The sequence below is a fragment of the Podarcis erhardii genome (assembly GCF_964252035.2).
Source record: "Podarcis erhardii genome assembly, chromosome: 6".
In the NCBI taxonomy this organism is placed as follows: domain Eukaryota; kingdom Metazoa; phylum Chordata; class Lepidosauria; order Squamata; family Lacertidae; genus Podarcis; species Podarcis erhardii.
This window is the reverse complement of record NC_138510.1, coordinates 3,433,958-3,452,984: the sequence shown is the minus strand read 5'-3', so window position 1 is coordinate 3,452,984 and position 19,027 is coordinate 3,433,958. Positions and strand designations below refer to the sequence as shown.

At 47.8% G+C, this 19,027-nt stretch overlaps 1 protein-coding gene and 1 long non-coding RNA gene across 4 annotated transcripts in view; one reads left to right on the top strand and one right to left on the bottom strand.

Annotated features, from left to right (window-relative positions):
• Positions 1-19,027, bottom strand: part of LOC309345239 — a 147,139-nt gene that overhangs the window by 80,693 nt on the left and 47,419 nt on the right. The window lies entirely within an intron of this gene.
• TTLL9 (tubulin tyrosine ligase like 9) overlaps positions 1-19,027 on the top strand; it is a 52,303-nt gene that overhangs the window by 18,192 nt on the left and 15,084 nt on the right. For 2 of the 3 annotated variants that reach the window (XM_081867894.1, XM_081867892.1), the window contains exons 5-7: positions 4,258-4,443; positions 14,983-15,123; positions 17,114-17,204. In XM_081867894.1, the coding sequence (XP_081724020.1) occupies positions 4,258-4,443; positions 14,983-15,123; positions 17,114-17,204 (418 nt within the window). The remainder of the gene's footprint in view (positions 1-4,257; positions 4,444-14,982; positions 15,124-17,113; positions 17,205-19,027) is intronic. The other variant, XM_081867893.1, reaches the window with a different exon arrangement.

Below are 19,027 nucleotides of genomic sequence, written 5' to 3'. Positions count from 1 at the left end.
TGCTGGCAGGGGGGGGGCAGCCGCTATGGCATCCTGCCGGGATCGCGCTGCCGGGGGTGGTGCGCTCCCCCGCACTCCTCTTCCTCCTTCAGTGGGGGGCAGTGTGTACTGTGTCAATTAACCATTTTATGCAAACAGCCTTGAGCTGTGCATCTTCATAAGAACATAAGAAGGGCCTGCTGGGATCAGGCCATCAGACCACTTAGTCTCTCGGTGACCTACCAGATCCCCCAGTGAGAAGCCTGCAGAGCAACTGGAGCTCCACCCCATCGCACTGATTCGAACTGCCAACCTCACGATTGGCAGGCCCAAGAGGCTGAGTAGTTTAGACCGGAGCCACATGTGTTAAGTTGTGGGTGAACATATCAGACAACACAGGGATTCTTCAAACAGCCCTTGTTTATTCACAGGCCAGAACAGAACTGAACTGAAGGGTTCAGCCAGCCTGCTTCTACAATGCAACAGTAACCACTTTCTGTAACTATCCAATCACTGAACATCACTTTCAATCCCTTATTTGCATATGTGGACCTGAGTGAAAACTATCCACAATATCCCCTGCTGGCCCAGGGTGAGAACTTCAGTACATAATACTGTACATAATAATCCCCTCTAGGCGGGGGGGGGGGGGGCGGGGAGAGGCAAGAGGCTGTAGGTGGGCTCCTCCAAGTACATTGATCGCTTATTTATTGCAACTCGCTCTACGCGGGGCTGCCCTTGAAGCTGACCCAGAAACTCCAGTGGGTGCAGAATACCGCGGCAAGACTCCTTACGGGGTCCTCGCTGCGAGATCACATTCACCTGGTGCTATACCAGCTGCACTGGCTCCCGGTGGAGTACAGGGTCAGGTTTAAGGTACTGGTTTTGCCCTTTAAAGCCCTATGCAGCCTAGGACCCATGTACCTACGGGACCGCCTCTCCTGGTATGCCCTGTGGAGGACCTTAAGGTCCACAAATGACAACACTTTGGAGGTCCCGAGCCTCAAGGAGGTTAGACTGGTCTCAACTAGGGCCAGGGCCTTTTCAGCACTGGCCCCGACTTGGTGGAATGCTCTCTCCCAAGAGACCAGGGCCCTGTGGGACTTGACATCTTTCCGCAGGGCCTGCAAGACAGAGCTGTTCGCCTGGCCTTTGGTTTGGACTCAGTCTGACCCTTATGTTTCCCTCCCCTTATGGTCTTGATTTATCGGCTACTTTTAAAATGAGGCTGCATTTTAAATTGCATTTTGACCTGTATTTTATATTGCCCCCCCCCCCCCCCGTTATGTTTCTACTGTAATTTTACTGGTGTTAGCCGCCCTGAGCCCGGCTCTGGCCAGGGAGGGCGGGGTATAAATAACATCTATTATTATTGTTGTTGTTGTTGTTGTTGTTGTTGTTGTTGTTTGAAGTTGACAAGGTTAGAGCAAAACCCCTTCACATTTTCAGCTCTCATTGATTTCAAAGCTGTTTCCTTTGGACACTTTTTTCCCATTTACTATTCTGAGTTGCCACAAGCCGAAGGATAGCCAATTATTAGTGATAGCTATTTCTTTTCTTATAAATTACTTACAGTACATCTGTGATAGGTGAAGGTCTGTGCATGTTTGGTAAGTCATTCTATATAAACAGGCTACAAATTTCTCTCGCCCTTCTGTTTTCATTAGGAAAAAGGCATAAAAACATTTTTCATGCAGTGTCTGTGATCAATGAATCATCAGTTTTGCTGAATTAATCAAACAAAGTGGTTTTAATTGGGTTTTGAATAAATGCGCAGCTAATTGTTACTGTTTTGAACTGTGCTGTGTTGCTGTCTTCCTCAGTGGGTTGTGCAAACGGCTGTTCTGAACGAGATTGTTCTGAATGATGCAATAAACAACTATTTTACTTTTGAAAGACAACTGAAGGCGGCCCATTTTAGGGAAGTTTTTAACGTCTGATGCTGTATTGTTTTAAATATTCTGCTGGAAGCCGCCCAGAGTGGCTGGGGAAACCCAGCCAGATGGGTGGGGTATTATATATATATATATATATATATATATATATATATATATATATTATTATTATTATTATTATTATTATTATAGGGCAGGGTAGTGGGAACTGCTCTTGGGACGTGGGTGGCACTGTGGGTTAAACCACAGAGCCTAGGACTTGCCGATCAGAAGGTCGGTGGTTCGAATCCCTGCAATGACGGGGTGAGCTCCCGTTGCTCAGTCCCAGCTCCTGCCAACCTAGCAGTTCGAAAGCACATCAGCACAAGTACAGTGGTGCCCCGCAAGACGAATGCCTCGCAAGACGGAAAACCCGCTAGACGAAAGGGTTTTCCGTTTTGGAGGTGCTTCGCAAAACGAATTTCCTATGGGCTTGCTTCGCAAGACGAAAATGTCTTGCGAGTCCCTGGGGTTTTTTCCCCCTCCCCCACCCCCCTCCCCCACCCCTTTTTCTAAGCCGCTAAGCCGCTTATCAGCTGATCCGCTAAGCCGCTTATCAGCTGATCCGCTAAGCCGCTTATCATCTGATCCCCTAAGCCGCTAATCAGCTGATCTGCTAAGCTGCTAATAGTGCTAATCCGCTAAGCCGCTAATGGGCTTGCTTCGCAAGACGAAAAAACCGCAAGACGAAGAGACTCGCGGAACGGTTTTTTTTCGTCTTGCGAGGCACCACTGTAGATAAATAGGTACCACTCTGGCAGGAAGGTAAACGGCATTTCCGTGCGCTGCTCTGGTTCGCCAGAAGTGGCTTAGTCATGCTGGCCACATGACCCGGAAGCTGTACGCTGGCTCCCTCGGCCAGTAAAGCGAGATGAGCGCCACAACCCCAGAGTCGGCCACGACTGGACCTAATGGTCAGGGGTCCCTTTACCTGTATACCTAGTGGGAACTGGGGATGAGTTGATGGAACCAAGTGGGCAGGGACCAAAAAAAGTTTGGGAACCCCTGAGCAAGATGAACAGCTAGATAAAGCAGCTCCCGTTTCACATGAGCAATTATTGAGGCTGTTTCTCTCTCTCTCTCTCTCTCTCTATATATGAAATTTTATTTACAGCATAACATAACCCCCCCACCCCAATACAGAAATCCACCCTCATTAAACGTGAACATAACATACAATAAGCATAACATACAACAATACAAACAACCAAATAAAAGACTTCCTTTATCCTGTATGTGGCCTCCTTATTTACTTCTTATAAGCTGAATAATTATTAAGATTTTTTAAATTATAACTTAAATATCCACAAAGTCTCCTGCAGACATTAATCGAAACAAGTCAACGTATGTATTTTAGGGCACTGTTTTGTGAAGTATTCTCTGCATTTCCCCCATGCTTTTTGAAACTCTTGTCTAGTGTGATCTCTAATTGCCTCTGTTAATCTAGCCAGTTCAATATACTCTAACAGTTTGTCTTTCCATTCCCTTTTTGTTGGCACAATTTCTTTTCCCCAGTTTTTAGCAGTCAGGATCCTTGCCGCTCCTGTGGCATAGAGGAATATTTTCTGATCTTCTCTTGCTATACCTGTGTCTGTTATCCCTAGTAGAAAACCTTCTGTATTTTTCATAAAGTTAGACTTAAACATATTTATTTTTTAAGCTTGTCATATACTATAGTACAGTGGTACCTCTGGATGCGAATGGGATCCGTTCCAGAGCCCCGTTCGCATCCTGAAGCGAACACAACCTGCGTCTGCGTGTGCCACAATTCTCTACTTCTGCGCATGCGCATGATGTCATTTTGAGCATCTGCGCATGCGCAAGTGGCGAAACCCGGAAGTAACGCGCTCTGTTACTTCCAGGTCACCGTGGAGTGCAAACTGAAAAAATTCATCCCGAAGCATATTTAACCCGAGGTATGACTGTATAGTAAGGGACGTGGGTGGCGCTGTGGTCTAAACCACAGACCATAGGACTTGCCGATCAGAAGGTCGGCAGTTCGAATCCCCACGATGGGGTGAGCTTCCATTGCTCAGTCCCTGCTCCTGCCGACCTAACAGTTCGAAAGCACATCAAAAGTGCAAGTAGATAAATAGGTACCGCTCCGGCGGGAAGGTAAATGGCATTTCTGTGCGCTGCGCTGGTTCGCCAGAAGCAGCTTAGTCCTGCTGGCCACATGACCCGGAAGCTGTACGCAGGCTCCCTCGGCCCATAAAGCGAGATGAGCGCCGCAACCCCAGAGTCGGTCACGACTGGACCTAATGGTCAGGGGTCCCTTTACCTTTACCTTTATGACTGTATAGTATACGAGGCTGTTTTTTCCTCATCCTTCGTGCCCCTGCAGCTGACTCGGAAGAACTACATCGTGAAGAACCTGAAGCGGTTTCGGAAGCAGCTGGAGAGGGACTCTGGGAAGCTGGAAGCCATGAAGTGCGACTTTTTCCCCAAGACCTTTGAGATGCCCTCGGAGTACCACTTGTTTGTGGAGGAGTTCCGCAAGAACCCTGGACTCACCTGGATTATGAAGCCGGTAAGAGGGCTGGTGGCCGAGGGGAAGCGGGACGAGGTGGCTCCACCGTTTATTTATTTTTAATCATTTTTATTGATTTTCCAATAAAAAAATCCAATTAATATATCCAGTCATAATACAGTGGTACCTTGGGATGCAAACGGTATCCGTTCTGGAGCCCTGTTTGCATCCTGAATATAACGTAAGACGCGACTGCATGTCTGTGCGTGCACGGGTTGCGTTTTGCCGCTTCCGTGCAAGTGCGTGACATCATTTTGAGCATCTGCGCATGCGCGATTGGAAAACCCAGAAGTAACACCCTCCGTTACTTCCTGGTTGCCGCGGAGCGCTCAACCTGAAGCACATTCAACCTGAGGTATGACTGTACTCCAATTAAAATAAAAAACTAAAATAAAAAAAACCAAATTATAGTCTGAATTATAATTATTTATTTTTCTGAGCTCCCCACAGTCTGGATCTCTGAAGCATATCTCCACATCTCAGTCCTGCCTCTCCTCATTGTTTCCATATTTTCCATATCTCAATTTTGACGCTTTATAATTCTCCGTCCCTGAGTTCATGATTCTCAATCATGTCAAACATATACTTTCATCTGTCGAATACAGCTTTATCAGCACCCTTTTTTTTGCTCTATAAGACGCACCCAACCATAAGACGCACCTAGTTTTTAGAGGAGGAAAACAAGAAAAAAAATATTCTGAATCAAATGTTGAAGAGGCTTTGCTGCGCAGTAATCCCTCTTGATGTTCTGGCTTCAGCGATAGCTGCGCAGCCTGCATTCGCTCCATAAGACGCACACACATTTCCCCTTACTTTTTAGGAGGGAAAAGGTGCGTCTTATAGAGCGAAATATACAGTACATATTTTTCCAACTGCCTTTTTATCAGCGCAGCTTCCTCTGACTCCATTCCAATCTGGGATGTTGTCCAAGTCTGTTATCTCAAGTTTAACGATGCAGCAACTCCCAATCATTAATTGCCCAAACCTTCCTTTTGAGCTTTATTGAACCAGTACCGTCCAAGTTAAATTGTTAGGCAAAACTGTTTGCAATACAGTGCTGCCTCGCAAGACGAAAAGAATCTGTTCCGCGAGTCTCTTCGTCTAGCGGTTTTTTCATCTTGCGAAGCACGCCTATTAGCGGCTTAGCGGATTAGTGCTATTAGCACTATTAGCGGCTTTTAGCGGCTTTTAGCGGCTTATCGGTTTAGCGGATAAGCAGATAAGCGGCTTAGCGGCTTAGAAAAAGGGGGGGGGAGGGAAAAAAACCCGCAGGAACTCGCAAGACATTTTCGTCTTGCGAAGCAAGCCCATAGGAAATTCGTTGTGCGAAGCACCTCCAAAACGGAAAACCCTTTCGTCTAGCGGGTTTTCCGTCTTGCGAGGCGTTCGTCTTGCGGGGCACCACTGTATTACAATGTAGATAAACTGTATTCCACAAATATCAGTCATTTGGCAATTGATCAGCCTTTGGAGACCACACTCTTCCCCCTCCGGGCCCTAGAAGGGGGGCTGCTAGACACCCAGGTGGCTCCACTATTGCCCTGGCACAAATTAAGCACATGCCTTCTCTGGGGGAGATTATGGCGGCATCCACCGTGCTGCTGCTCCCCAGCTCCAGCCAGGCAGGCGAGGAAAGGCGGCCGTGGCAAGGAAGGTTACAGTTCAGGTGTAGAAAGCACGCTTCGTGTGGGGGGAGCCTCCGATTTAGGGAAAGGATCTCAGGTAGGGAGGGGCGTGTGGTGCTTATAACAATATAATAATAATAATTTATTATTTATACCCCGCCCATCTGGCTGGGTTTCCCCAGCCACTCTGGGCGGCTTCCAACAAAATATTAAAATACAATAATCTATTAAACATTAAAAGCTTCCCTAAACAGGGCTGCCTTCAGATGTCTTCTAAAAGTCTGATACAGTGGTACCTCTGGTTACGTACTTAATTCGTTCCAGAGGTCCATTCTTAACCTGAAACTGTTCTTAACCTGAAGCACCACTTTAGCTAATGGGGCCTCCCACTGCCGCCGCATGATTTCTATTCTCATCCTGTAGCAAAGTTCTTAACCCGAGGTATTATTTCTGGGTTAGCGGAGTCTGTAACCTGAAGCGTATGTAACCTGAAACTTATGTAACCCGAGGTGCCACTGTAGTTGTTTTTCTCTTTGATATCTGGTGGGAGGGCATTCCACAGGGCAGGTGCCACCACCGAGAAGGCCCTCTGCCTGGTTCCCTGTAACTTGGCTTTTCGCAGTGAGGGAACTGCCAGAAGGCCCACGGCGCTGGACCTCAGTGTCCGGGCAGAACGATGGAGGTGGAGACGCTCCTTCAGGTATACTGGACCGAGTCTGTTTAGGGCTTTAAAGGTTAGCACCAACACTTTGAATTGTGCTCGGAAACATACTGGGAGCCAATGCAGATCTCTCAGGACTGGTGTTATGTGGTCTCGGCGGCTGCTCCAAATCATATGTGTCTTAAACAGGTGGGGCAGTGTTTTCAACTCTGGATGTGTGCAATGGAGGTGAGCTGACTTTGCTGTGTTCTCTTAGCCAGTTGTGGAGAAGGGGGGTGCAGTGGGGGCGGCATGCTACGGGTGTGAAATATACTCAGAGTCGCAAAGTGATTTCATGCTCTTTATTCAGCTCATAGTGGTGAGGAGGAATGAATGAAAGTCCCCTCAAAGTATCTGCTTTATATACATTATTTACACAGTGGGCTGCACATGATTGGCTAATTCCGGAATTCTACTGTAAGCCAATCAGGTTGTGGATTCACTTCTATCTGGAGCATGATTGGGTGGTTCCTGCCAACCAATCATACTGCTGCATTGTTCTAGGACCAATCAGACTGCTGCATTCTGAATCCTATTGTTCTAGGACCAATCAGACTGCTGCAGTTTGGATCCTATTCAACTCAGTACATAACAGGGTGTCATCCCTGAGGGGGGGGGTGTGACAAAATCCCCCGTGGGTAGATCGCCACTGTGCCCATAGGGACGGGACGGGACGCACGGTGCCCCTAGGGACGAGGGGCACCGCGGGGCCTCAGCCTCCCTACAGCTGGAGGGGGAAGCAGTGGGCAGACAGAGGATAGGCTGGGCCATCCCTATGGGAGCCACGTGCCCCATCCCGTTCCTCCCTATGGGGGGTTCGCCCCGCCCCTATGAGCACGCCCCCCAGGTGCCCGAGAGACTGCTCTTATCTGCCGCTGCTCTTAGCTCAGGAACGTTGCACCCAAGCAGGGCCCACCCATGCAAACCTAATTTCTCCTAATATACACAGTTTTGCATGCAATAATTTTACCCAACATTCAGTTTTAGAAAACAGAAAGCAATGCGTTTTTCTATGCTATTTTCGCTAGTACAGTGGTACCTCAGGTTAAGTACGTAATTCATTCTGGAGGTCCGTTCTTAACCTGAAACTGTTCTTAACCTGAAGCACCACTTTAGCTAGAGGGGCCTCCTGCTGCCGCCACGCCTCCAGAGCCCGATTTCTGTTCTCATCCTGAAGCAAAGTTCTTAATCCGAGGTACTATTTCTGGGTTAGCGGAGTCTGTAACCAGAAGCATCTGTAACCTGAAGCGTATGTAACCCAAGGTACCACTGTATCTGCATTTGTACTGGCACTTTGCCCACGTTTTGAACGCTTGCATGCATTATCCGGCACTGCAAAATTTCAACTCCAAGGGATGGCTGCGAATATTGTTTGAATATTGTTTCGGAAAATGTAAACCAGGTGGGTTTTAAATGAGAGCTGACTTGAATTTCTGTGTGTGTGTGTGTGTGTGTGTGTGTGTGTGTACGTAGATATATATAATAAATGAAACACTCCGAATTTTCTTCAACGGGTCTCTGTCGCCTTCCATCCCCCGGAGCTCCAATTGCCCCTTTCGGAGACCTTAAGAGAAACAAGCTTTTCCTGGATGTAATAATTGATTCTGCTCACTCGCTTCCCCAAGGGAGCGGGGAAATCTGCCTCTTTGGGAGGCCAGCAAAGAAGCCGAGAGGAGGCAAGGCAAGGCAAGGCATGCCGTTGCTGCCAGATGATGAGAGACGTTTTAGCATCATGAATACGGCACCGCCATGCATAATTACCTCCACACCCATCTGCGAGGCTCGCAGTGGGGCAGGTCGTTTGCCGGGCCGATAAAAGCTGGCACCAGCCGCTTTTCGCCTCCCGCCTGCGAATGAGGGGCAGGCCTCCGAGTGGGGGAATGGGAGGCAATTATGCAAACGAGCGCGTGAATTACTGCCAGGAGGATAACAGCCAGCGATTATCTAAGTCTACAAATGATAATTTGTGTTAATTGCCAGCAAGAAACCTTGCATTAAGCTGATTTGGGCCCACATCCTCAATTAACATTGGGGAGGGAAAAGCAGGATACGCTGAACGAGACTGTATTAAAAAGGTTGCAATTACCAACGTTGCGCCGACAAGTGGTAGGACGCGGGTTGAAGAAGGCTCTGGAGGTGGAGGCAGGAGTTCAGTTCTCCTCAGGTTCTGGTTAATAGATCCATTTTTTACTACCCTCTCCCTTTCGAAGGGGGAGAGGAAAATTAAGTTAAAAGTCAACATTCGCTTAAATACCTTGTTCACGCTGCATATTCTAGAAAGCCCTTGGAATAGCAGGTGAAGTTGGTGCTTCCTCAGTGGGGTTGGGTTTGAGTGGTGCCTAGTGAGAAGGATCTGGGAGTTCTGCGCTGCAAATTGTGTGAGCTGAAACCCGGAGTTTTATGCCTGCGATGTATCAAGCCGGAATATCTCACTGTCGCTTCATCGTTAGAGAATGGGATGCAGAAGAGCAGAGCAGATGGAGATGCAAAAGAGAGCTTTTGTAGTGTTGGCAGCCCTGGGATCTAGGAAAGAATTAGGCAAAGGGTCTGGAACAGAAAGAGGGTCTGGAAAAGTAGGACTGGAACAAGGAGCAGCCAACCTGCTCACTTCGCTAGCCAACCTGGTTGCTAACCCAGTGGCCGGCTTATCCGGTGTCAGGAGCGAGCCAGCAGTAAATCACACCCAGCAAGTTGGAGTTAACTCTTAATTAGCAAAAACGCAATCAACACAGGAGTGCCTAATGAGCACAGTAACTCACTCCAATAGCTCTTGCCCCCATGAAGCAGTTGCTCAGACTGAAGGTCCCTACCTCCCCAAGTCCCCACCTCTCCAGGGTTTTCCCCAAGCAATCTGAGACTGTTTGTGATGGCCTGGGAACCGGATTCAGAAGCTGAACCTGAGGAATCCCAGCCTGCACAGGATTCCCCGCCTCCAGGACCAGCTGAGCCGGGGCAGGGGCTTGAACCTGAAGGGCCCTCACCTGTGCCGGATCCTCAGGAGCAGACACCAGCTGAATCCACTCTGGCTCCAGAGGTGATGGAGGACCCATTGCCTGCAGGTGCTCCACTCTCAGCCCCGTCAGGGGAAGCTGAGGTTGCCTCTGGGTCCAGTAACCCTCCAGCCTCTCCTGAGCTGCAGAGGCTCAGGGCAGAGAGGTGGAGGAAACTAAGTTCCCGCAGGAGGAGGGCTTGCCTCCAGGCCAGGAGAGGTGAGTCACCTGTGGACCGGGGCCGCCCTATGCCTCGGGGCACATAAAAGCCAGCCAGCCCCAGTCCCAGGTTGCGGAAGCAACATTGTTGGTAACCTGTTCCTGCCGGCACCCTGTCCTGCTCTTCTGCCAGAGTTCCTGACCACACCTGACTCCTTGCCTTGGACTCCGCTTCAGCCTTGACGGGCAGCCTCCATACTACACCCTCGACCTGGACTCTGACCACGCCACACGGCATGCCATGGTCCCGACTGGCATGTTCTCTCCCTCCTGGTCTTTCGTTCGGGAGCTTCAAAAGTTTTCTTCTGCCCGAACATCACAGCGACTGATGCCAACCGACACCGGCACACTTAGGGATCCGCAGAGTTTGCGCACCTTGTGTGACACTCAGCAACTCTGCATTTTGGCTAATCTACTTTATTTACATATAAACCCACACGGAACACTGCAACATGGCTCCCTCTCTCTCTAGCATCAGACAGCAAGAACAAAGGACAATAGTCCTATTTCACAGAACACAGTAACACAAACATCCTGTCTTCATCACTTCCCACTCTGTGGAGTCAAAACATACATCGTCATGTGAAAGACAAAAATCCCATGACTGCAATCATGGAGCAGGAATTCTAACACTTTCTTCCCCTGGGGTTTCCCCATCTAGTTCCTCCCACCTTTCCTTGGCATCCAACCAGCCCATGGCATCTGGGATCTCTAGGATGGGGGGGGGGCAGATACAAATGCAGATACAGGCTCTAATAATAATAATAATAATAATAATAATAATAATAATAATAATTTATTTATTTATACCCCACCCATCTGGCTGGGCTTCCCCAGCCACTCTGGGCGGCTTCCAACAAAATATTAAAATAGCATAAATAAGACCCGTATCGTTAAAGCTATGATTTTCCCAGTACAGTGGTACCTCGGGTTACATATGCTTCAGGCTCCAGACGCTTCAGGTTACAGACTCCGCTAACCCAGAAATAATACCTCAGGTTAAGAACTTTGCTTCAGGATGAGAACAGAAATCATGCTCTGGCGGCGCAGCAGCAGTGGGAGGCCCCATTAGCTAAAGTGGTGCTTCAGGTTAAGAACAGTTTCAGGTTAAGAACGGACCTCCGGAACGAATTAAGTACTTAACCTGAGGTACCACTGTAGTGATGTGTGGAAATGAGAGCTGGACCATCAAGAAGGCTGATCGCTGAAGAATGGGAGCTTTTGAATTCTGGTGCTGGAGGAGACTCTTGAGATTCCCATGGACTGCAAGAAGATCCAACCTCTCCTTTCTGAAGGAAATCAGCCCAGAGTGCTCCCTGGAAGGACAGATCCTGAAGCTGTGGCTCCAATACTTTGGCCACCTCATGAGAAGAGAAGAATCCCTAGAAAGGACCCTGATGTTGGGAAAGATGGAGGGCACAAGGAGAAGGGGACGACAGAGAACAAGATGGTTGGACAGTGTTCTCGAAGCTACGAACATGAGTTTGATCAAACTGCAGGAGGCAGTGGAAGACAGGAGTGCCTGGCGTGCTCTGGTCCATTGGGTCACGGAGAGGCGGACATGACTATTTTTTTTTTTTTAAAAATGATATTTATTAAAGTTTCAAATAACACATATAAACACAAAAAACAATAAATACACAAACAAACAAACAAACAAATCAAAAACAGGTATAAGTTCAAACCATAATTTCTGATCCTAATTTCACCAACCTCCTCACACCTCCCCCTTCTGTATTCTAATCTCATTTATCTTATCAGCAAATCCATTCCCACATTTCCCGTAGTTGTTATTAATTCTATTCTTTTTCCTTAGATCAATTCCCCTGTAAACCACTAATTTTTAAACCCATATCTTTTTAGCCTTCATTAATTTTATAATATTTATTAAGGTAGTCTTTAAACTTCTTCCAATCTTCTTCCACTGTCTCTTTGTCCTGATCTCGGATTCTGCCCGTCATCTCTGCCAGTCCCATGTATGAGTCGGACATGACTAAACGACTAAACAATACATCAAACATTGCAAGCTTCCCTAAACAGTAATGAATACTGCAGGAGATAGCACAGTGCTCTGCAGTGACAGTCCAGCCCAGAGCGCATGAGCCACCTTCTTTTGCTGGCTAGCACCTCTCAATCCTTTCACATGACCATCTTGGCACGGAAGGCTCCATGCCATGCTTTGTTCTGATTTAAGCAGCTGCCGCTTAAACGAGGGGTGGGAGGTGGGGAGAATCTCATGAAAAGAGCAGGCAATAAAAATATTTCTTTCTTTGCCTTACAGAATGTTCTGCTTGGGGGGGCGGGGGAATACACGGGCCTTAAAACTAGGAAGGTAATATACGAGACGGAGACAGGGACGTTTTAACAGCCCAATATCTCACTTCCTGCGAGGCTCGGAAAGCTTACTTTATCACCTGGGGGAGCTGGGATTCCGGGATTTCAGAGCTGGTTTCGAGGAGGACACGGCCCCAGAAATCCAGGGGGGCTGTGTGTGGCTTTAGATGATTCCATACACAGCCAGGGGCTCAGGTGGTAAGGATCAGGCCGCCCACTTACAGGATTGGCCACTGACATGCAAGGAGCCTGAGAATTTCATGTACAGTGGTACCTCGGGTTACAGATGCTTCAGGTTACAGACTCCACTAACCCAGAAATAGTACCTCGGGTTAAGAACTTTGCTTTAGGATAAGAACAGAAATTGGGTGGCGATGGCCGCTAGCTTAGATGGCTTTAAAATAAGAGTAGACAAATTGATGGGTGGCTCACAGCCATGATAATGATGAGGATGATGATGATGATGATGATGATGATGATGATGATGATTTTATTTATATCCCGCCTTCCCCAGCCAAAGCCGGGCTCAGAGCGGCTAACAACAATATAAGTAACACAGCATTCCAAAATCAATTCATTCTAAAATCAATTCAAAATCAAATTAATGGCAACCATTGGGCTAGAGTTCTGTGAGGATTACCAAAGGAGGGGGTCAGACTGTGCCTTGAACAAAGGCCTGCTGGAACAGCTCTGTCTTGCAGGCCCTGCGGAAAGATGTCAAGTCCCGCAGGGCCCTAGTCTCTAGTGACAGAGCATTCCACCAGATCGGGGCCATGGCCGAAAAAGCCCTGGCTCTGGTTGAGGCCAGCCTAAGCTCCCTGTGGCTCGGGACCTCCAAGATGTTTTTGTTTGAAGACCGTAAGGTCCTCCGTGGGATATACCAGGAGAGACGGTCGCGTAGGTACGAGGGTCCTAGGCTGTATAGGGCTTTAAAGGTTAAGACCAGCGCCTTAAACCTGATCCTGTACCCCACCGGGAGCCAGTGCAGCTGGTATAGCACCGGGTGAATGTGATCCTGCGGCGAAGACCCTGTAAGGAGTCTCGCCGCGGCATTCTGCACCCACTGGAGTTTCTGGGTCAGTCTCAAGGGCAGCCCCACGTAGAGTGGAACTTCAATGTACAGAATCAATTCCTACCTCCAAGGTGGTTTTCTCATCAGCATGGGCTGAAAGGGTAACTTTAGCAGCCCTTGATTAACAACCAAAACATGTGTGGGGGTGGAAACAGTCCCATTTAAAACTCCCCCCCCCAATACTTGCAAGAGCAAGGGAAACTTTTACCCTGCGCCGCTGGAGAGACAGGCTGCATAGCAACATGCAGATCCATAAAGATTTTACCAGCTCTCCTCTGGGATGGCCGGCATAACTCACCCGTGGCACCACCACTCATGAGTAATGCCACCATCCCAAATTTGTGCCCGTAAAACCTTTATATCATGGCACACCATCAAGCATTCCCTTTTATATTGCTAAATAAAATAGCATCGTCAGCTTTAGAAACACAGCAGGGAGGAGGCGGCGAGCTGTTCCGCTGAGCTGCAGCTGGAAAATTTGTGGGTGGCTGGTTTTAAGACAAACCGGGCGCCTCTTTGTAGCCTTCCTCCCAAACGACTTAAGGCTTTTCACAATATCTTAATTGTTGGGGCCCAGAAAGTGCCTGTTATGTGATAAGGGACACAGGGCCCCCCTAAGCTGAAGTGTTATTCCCTCCCCATGGCAAGAAATGGATTCAGATTCTGCACTAAAACTCAGACAAACAAAAAACCTCCTGTTCAAATGGTTCAATTCGGTCATGTATATCTACACGCTTATTTTGCAGAAAATAACTTTATAGTGTTATTTTCTTCCACAGGCAATGTTTGCAGCTTTTCATGAGCAGTGTTAGCAAAGGGACCGTAGTAATATTTATCACGTCTGCATTCCATCTCTTCTCCAGGGAGCTCAAGGCAAAGTGCATGAGGTTATGCCATTTTTTCCTTAACAAGAAACCTGTAAACGCTGAGGGATGATGACTGGCTAGGGGTCACCCAGCAAGTGGCTTTAGATTCTGAACTCTGAACAGCCAAGTTAGCCAAATAATTGTAGGATAAAAGGTAAAGGGACCCCTGACCATTAGGTCCAGTCATGACTGACTCTGGGGTTGCGGAGCTCATCTTGCTTTACTGGTGTACAGCTTCTGGGTCATGTGGCCAGCATGACTAAACCAGAGCAGCGCACGGAAACGCCGTTTACCTTACCGCCGGAGCGGTACCTATTTATCTACTTGCACTTTGACATGCTTTCAAACTGCTAGGTTGGCAGGAGCAGGGACCGAGCAACGGGAGCTCACCCCGTTGCGGGGATTCGAACCGCCGACCTTCTGACTGGCAAGTCCTAGGCTCTGTGGTTTAACCCACAGCGCCACCCTTGTTCCCCAATTGTAGGATAAAAAGATGCAAAATGATCAGCTTCCGATATTGGCTTAACTGGGGCAGGTTTTCAGAATCCGTTTCCTCTTGGTACGTCATGTGGATTGCTTTGGAGTAGAATTTATTGAGAAAGTTGTCGTTTTATTTCTCTGCGAAGGGCAGAGTGCAAAACAGTCATTTCGCAGCTTCCTTTTTTTGCAGGCCGAGAGAGAGGAAAATGCCGGGCGGATGAAGGGGTAGTAACATTTTCCCTCTCTTTTGCAGGTTGCCCGATCTCAAGGGAGAGGCATTTTTCTCTTCCGGAAGCTCAAGGATGTAATTGATTGGAGGAAGGTGAGATGCCTCCTTCTTCTCACCTCTCAGGAAGGGATTAGTTGGGAACAGCCTACCATACAGTTTTGCCCGGTGAGCAGCACCTTTGCATCAGCTGCTTAGGGGTTGGGGCCCCATATATTTCTTCCTGCCCTCTACTGTTTAGGGTGGCTTGTGTATGGAGATCAGGGTGACCCTGGAGGCTTCTGGTTTCTTTGAGCCCTGGGAGATTTTCAGATGTCACTTGGCTCACACCAGAAAAACACAAGAGCTCTGGTATGATGGGTGGGCTGACGATAATACTATTTATTCTGGACAGCACACCCAGAATCTTACTTCGGTTTAAAACCAACCAGACAAGCAGAATCTTCTAATTGCCATGATGTGCAGCCGCACACTTTGGTCCTTTTTGTTGGTTTTTGTAATTTGGTTAAAATATAAAAGGAGAAATCCCTGAATGCCTAGATCCAGGTTTGGGGCAAATATTCTTTGGTGAGAGAGCTGCAGCAGAGTTTTAAAATCGCAAGCCATGCAGCAAAGTGAAGTGTGGAAACATAGGCTGTTAGACCTTTAAAACATTCCCTTGTAAGCTGCTTCCAAGTTTCCCACTTCCTTCAGCATTGAAAGAGACCATGTTTGGTAAGTTAAAAATGGTTTACTTACAAACTCTTTAAAGGTCAGGTTCATGTGCTTTTCCATACAGCAGCAAGAAAAGACACGTAGTACAACTTAGTTTCAAAAAGTGGTAAATGTTTCGAAATCATTTTTACTGAAATACAAATATGGATTACTAAAGCCACACTGTCTGAACTTCGAGCATCCAGCTTAGACATTCTTATTGGTCAGGTTCATATGGTGGAAAATAAGAAGAACCATCTTTGTTTCCTGAGAATGCCTCTAGGCATGCCCTGATATAGTCTGGGGAAACAGAGATGGCAGCTGAAGGTCAGGGCTTAGAGTAACCGCACAAACTGCCTGCCTGGTAAATAACATTTATTTCAAAATTAGGGAGGGTTAAGGGGGCTTGCTGGTGCTGGGGGAGGTGTCTAGGGGTGTGTTGGATTAGGGAGCCCAGATTTAGGTGTTTGGGGTCTCCCTCTTATTCAGACCAAAGCTATCTCCATATTTGGCTTTTGAAACGAACTTTCCTCCAGGTCTAGAAACCTAACAACGTTAGGTGGGATATGCCTCCTGCTATATCAGATTTACCAAATGTGATGTTCCCCAGATGTTTTGGCCAACAACCCCCATCACCCCTGACCATCGGCCTTGCTGGCTGGAGTTGTAATCCAAAGCATATTTTGGGCAGCCTGTTACTGCCATTGTTCTTCTTATTGTTGCATCTGTTAGTCGCTTTATACAAAAATGAAATGTCACGGAAGCAAAATGCAAACAGAAACAAATGGACTTTGGTGATTCAGCTTCTGGCTCCTCTTTACAGCCCACTGAGGCCTGGGTGTCTGGGTCGACATGTGAGAGGCAATTTGGTCTAAACGCCATTCTGGTCCTTCCTGCGTCTCCATATTTCTCTGCTTTGTACAATAGCAGGCAAGCAGCCCTGAGCGAAGGCGAAAACACTTCCCATATTTAAGACTGAATCTGACCTCAGGGGAAATGTCCTTCCCAGGCCCCCAGTGTACATGCCAACCTGACCCCACAGGTAGACAAGAGCAAAGTTAAAGGTAAAGGTGAAGGGACCCCTGACCATTATGTCCAGTCGAGGATTACTCTGGGGTTGCCGTGCTCATCTTGCTTTACTGGCAGAGGAAGCCGGCGTACAGCTTCCGGGTCATGTGGCCAGCATGACTAAGCCGCTTCTGGCGAACCAGAGCAGTGCACGGAAACGCTGTTCACCTTCCCGCTGGAGTGGTACCTATTTATCTACTTGCACTTTGACGTGCTTTCGAACTGCTAGGTTGGCAGGAGCAGGGACCGAGCAATGGAAGCTCACCCTGTCACGGGGATTCGAACCGCTGACCTTCTGATCGGCAAGTCCCAGGCTCTGTGGTTTAACCCGCAGGAGAATGTTAAACAGTGCTTCCATTCTTCCTGACCTAAGCAAGTCACCCGATCTCCTTCACAGGACGGTGTCCGCGTGGATGACCAGAAAGATGAAATTCCGGTAGAGAATTACGTAGCGCAGCGCTACATCGAGAACCCGTATTTAGTCGGTGGTGAGTTGCCTGCTTATCAGCCCAGAATATGTGTGCACACACAGACGCACAATCCTGCGCCTCCGTCCCAAATTTGGAGTGAATTTCCCTGACCGCCAGAGTCTCATTAATAAGGTGGGGCACATGCACACGCAGCCCCCTTTCTGGGATAGGCTGCCCAATGGAGATTGTATTTCCTACATCAGACTTAAGATGACCATTTGTACTAGTCTAAATGTACATGTCCGTGTGGCATGAATGGTTAGTTCCCACTCTTGCCCTCTGCATGTAGACCAGCAGATAACTTGTCTCTTTGGGAAGTCAGAGAGAAACTCTAATTCCCACTAGTTCCAGCTGCCTGCAATTGATACTGTATGCTCCGTCGGAGGTGAATGATGTTTGCGGCTCGCTCAGTAAACTATCCGGTGATTTGTTCTGTAGCGGATAAGGCACTTCTATTGTTTCTGATTGACTTTGACTTTTCTACAAGTATCTGTTTCTGTGGTTTTTGTTGCTTAACCGTGACAGCTATTGGTAGCAATTACACAGCCTTGAGCGATAAAACCTTCAGTTCCTCTGTTTACCTTTCAGCCGCTTCGCTGATGAGGCTGAAACATCCCAGCAGGGCTTTGGGTTTCCATGTTTCCATTCTTTCATCTATCATCATCATCATCATCATGGTCCTTTACAACCCTAAAATTCTATGCATGATTCTATGCTATAAATATTCACACAGGTCCTGCTTTAAAAACGTTTGCTATGAGAAAATTCACTTATCCAAACACAATGAGTTAGTACCCAAACCTCGCTATACACACTGCAGATTCAGATATTCAGACAGAGAGCATTTTTACTTTCTCGTTGGCCTTTTGCTGGTTGACTGAAGAACAGGGGAGGAAGGGAGTGGCGAGAGCAATTTTTTTCCTGGGTTTTCCTCTCTCTTTTTGCCCTTTGGAGGTCAACATTCTGTGCTTGGGAACGCATTAGAAATCTCCCCATAGGAATCAATGAAAATCCTCAACTTGTTATGTGAACACTCACCCAACGGATGATATCCAGGGAACACATTCTGTTCTGTAAGTGGAACCTTCATGTACATAATAGTCCTTACATAAGCAAAAAAGACAGTTTGCTGCCCCAAGGTGCTTACAGTCTAAGAGTACCTCCAGACTGGGAGTACAGGTGTATTCTGCAACATGTCAACAATAAGAGTGCACTGGTGGTGGATTTGTACCAGACCACCCACACAACCCTCTCAGTTGTTCTGCAATGCTTCCCCCGTGCTGCTGTATTAGTGCTGGCTGGAGGAGCACTATTGTGATAGTAAAGGTAAAGGGACCCCTGACCATTAGGTCCAGTCATGGCCGGCTCTGGGGTTACGGCGCTCATCTCACTTTATTGGCCGAGGGAGCCAGCGTACAGCTTCCGGGTCATGTGGCCAGCATGACTAAGCTGCTTATTGCGAACCAGAGCAGCACATGGAAATGCCGTTTACCTTCCTGCCAGAGCGGTACCTATTTATCTACTTGCACTTTGACGTGCCTTTGAACTGCTAGCTTGGCAGGAGCAGGGACAGAACAACAGGAGCCCACCCCATTGTGAGGATTTGAACCACCAACCTTCTGATCAGCAAGTCCTAGGCGCTGTGGTTTAACCCACAGCGCCACCCGCATCCCAGCACAACAAAAGTGGACAACCCACCCACCCTGGAATATTTGTGGTATAAAAGTTACAAGACTTCAGGAGGAAGTTACGGGGCAAGTGCTGATTGGAAGTGAAGCACTTTGCCCCCAAAACCTTTGCAGACACAAACAGTATCGAACATGGGAGTGTGTATAACCGCC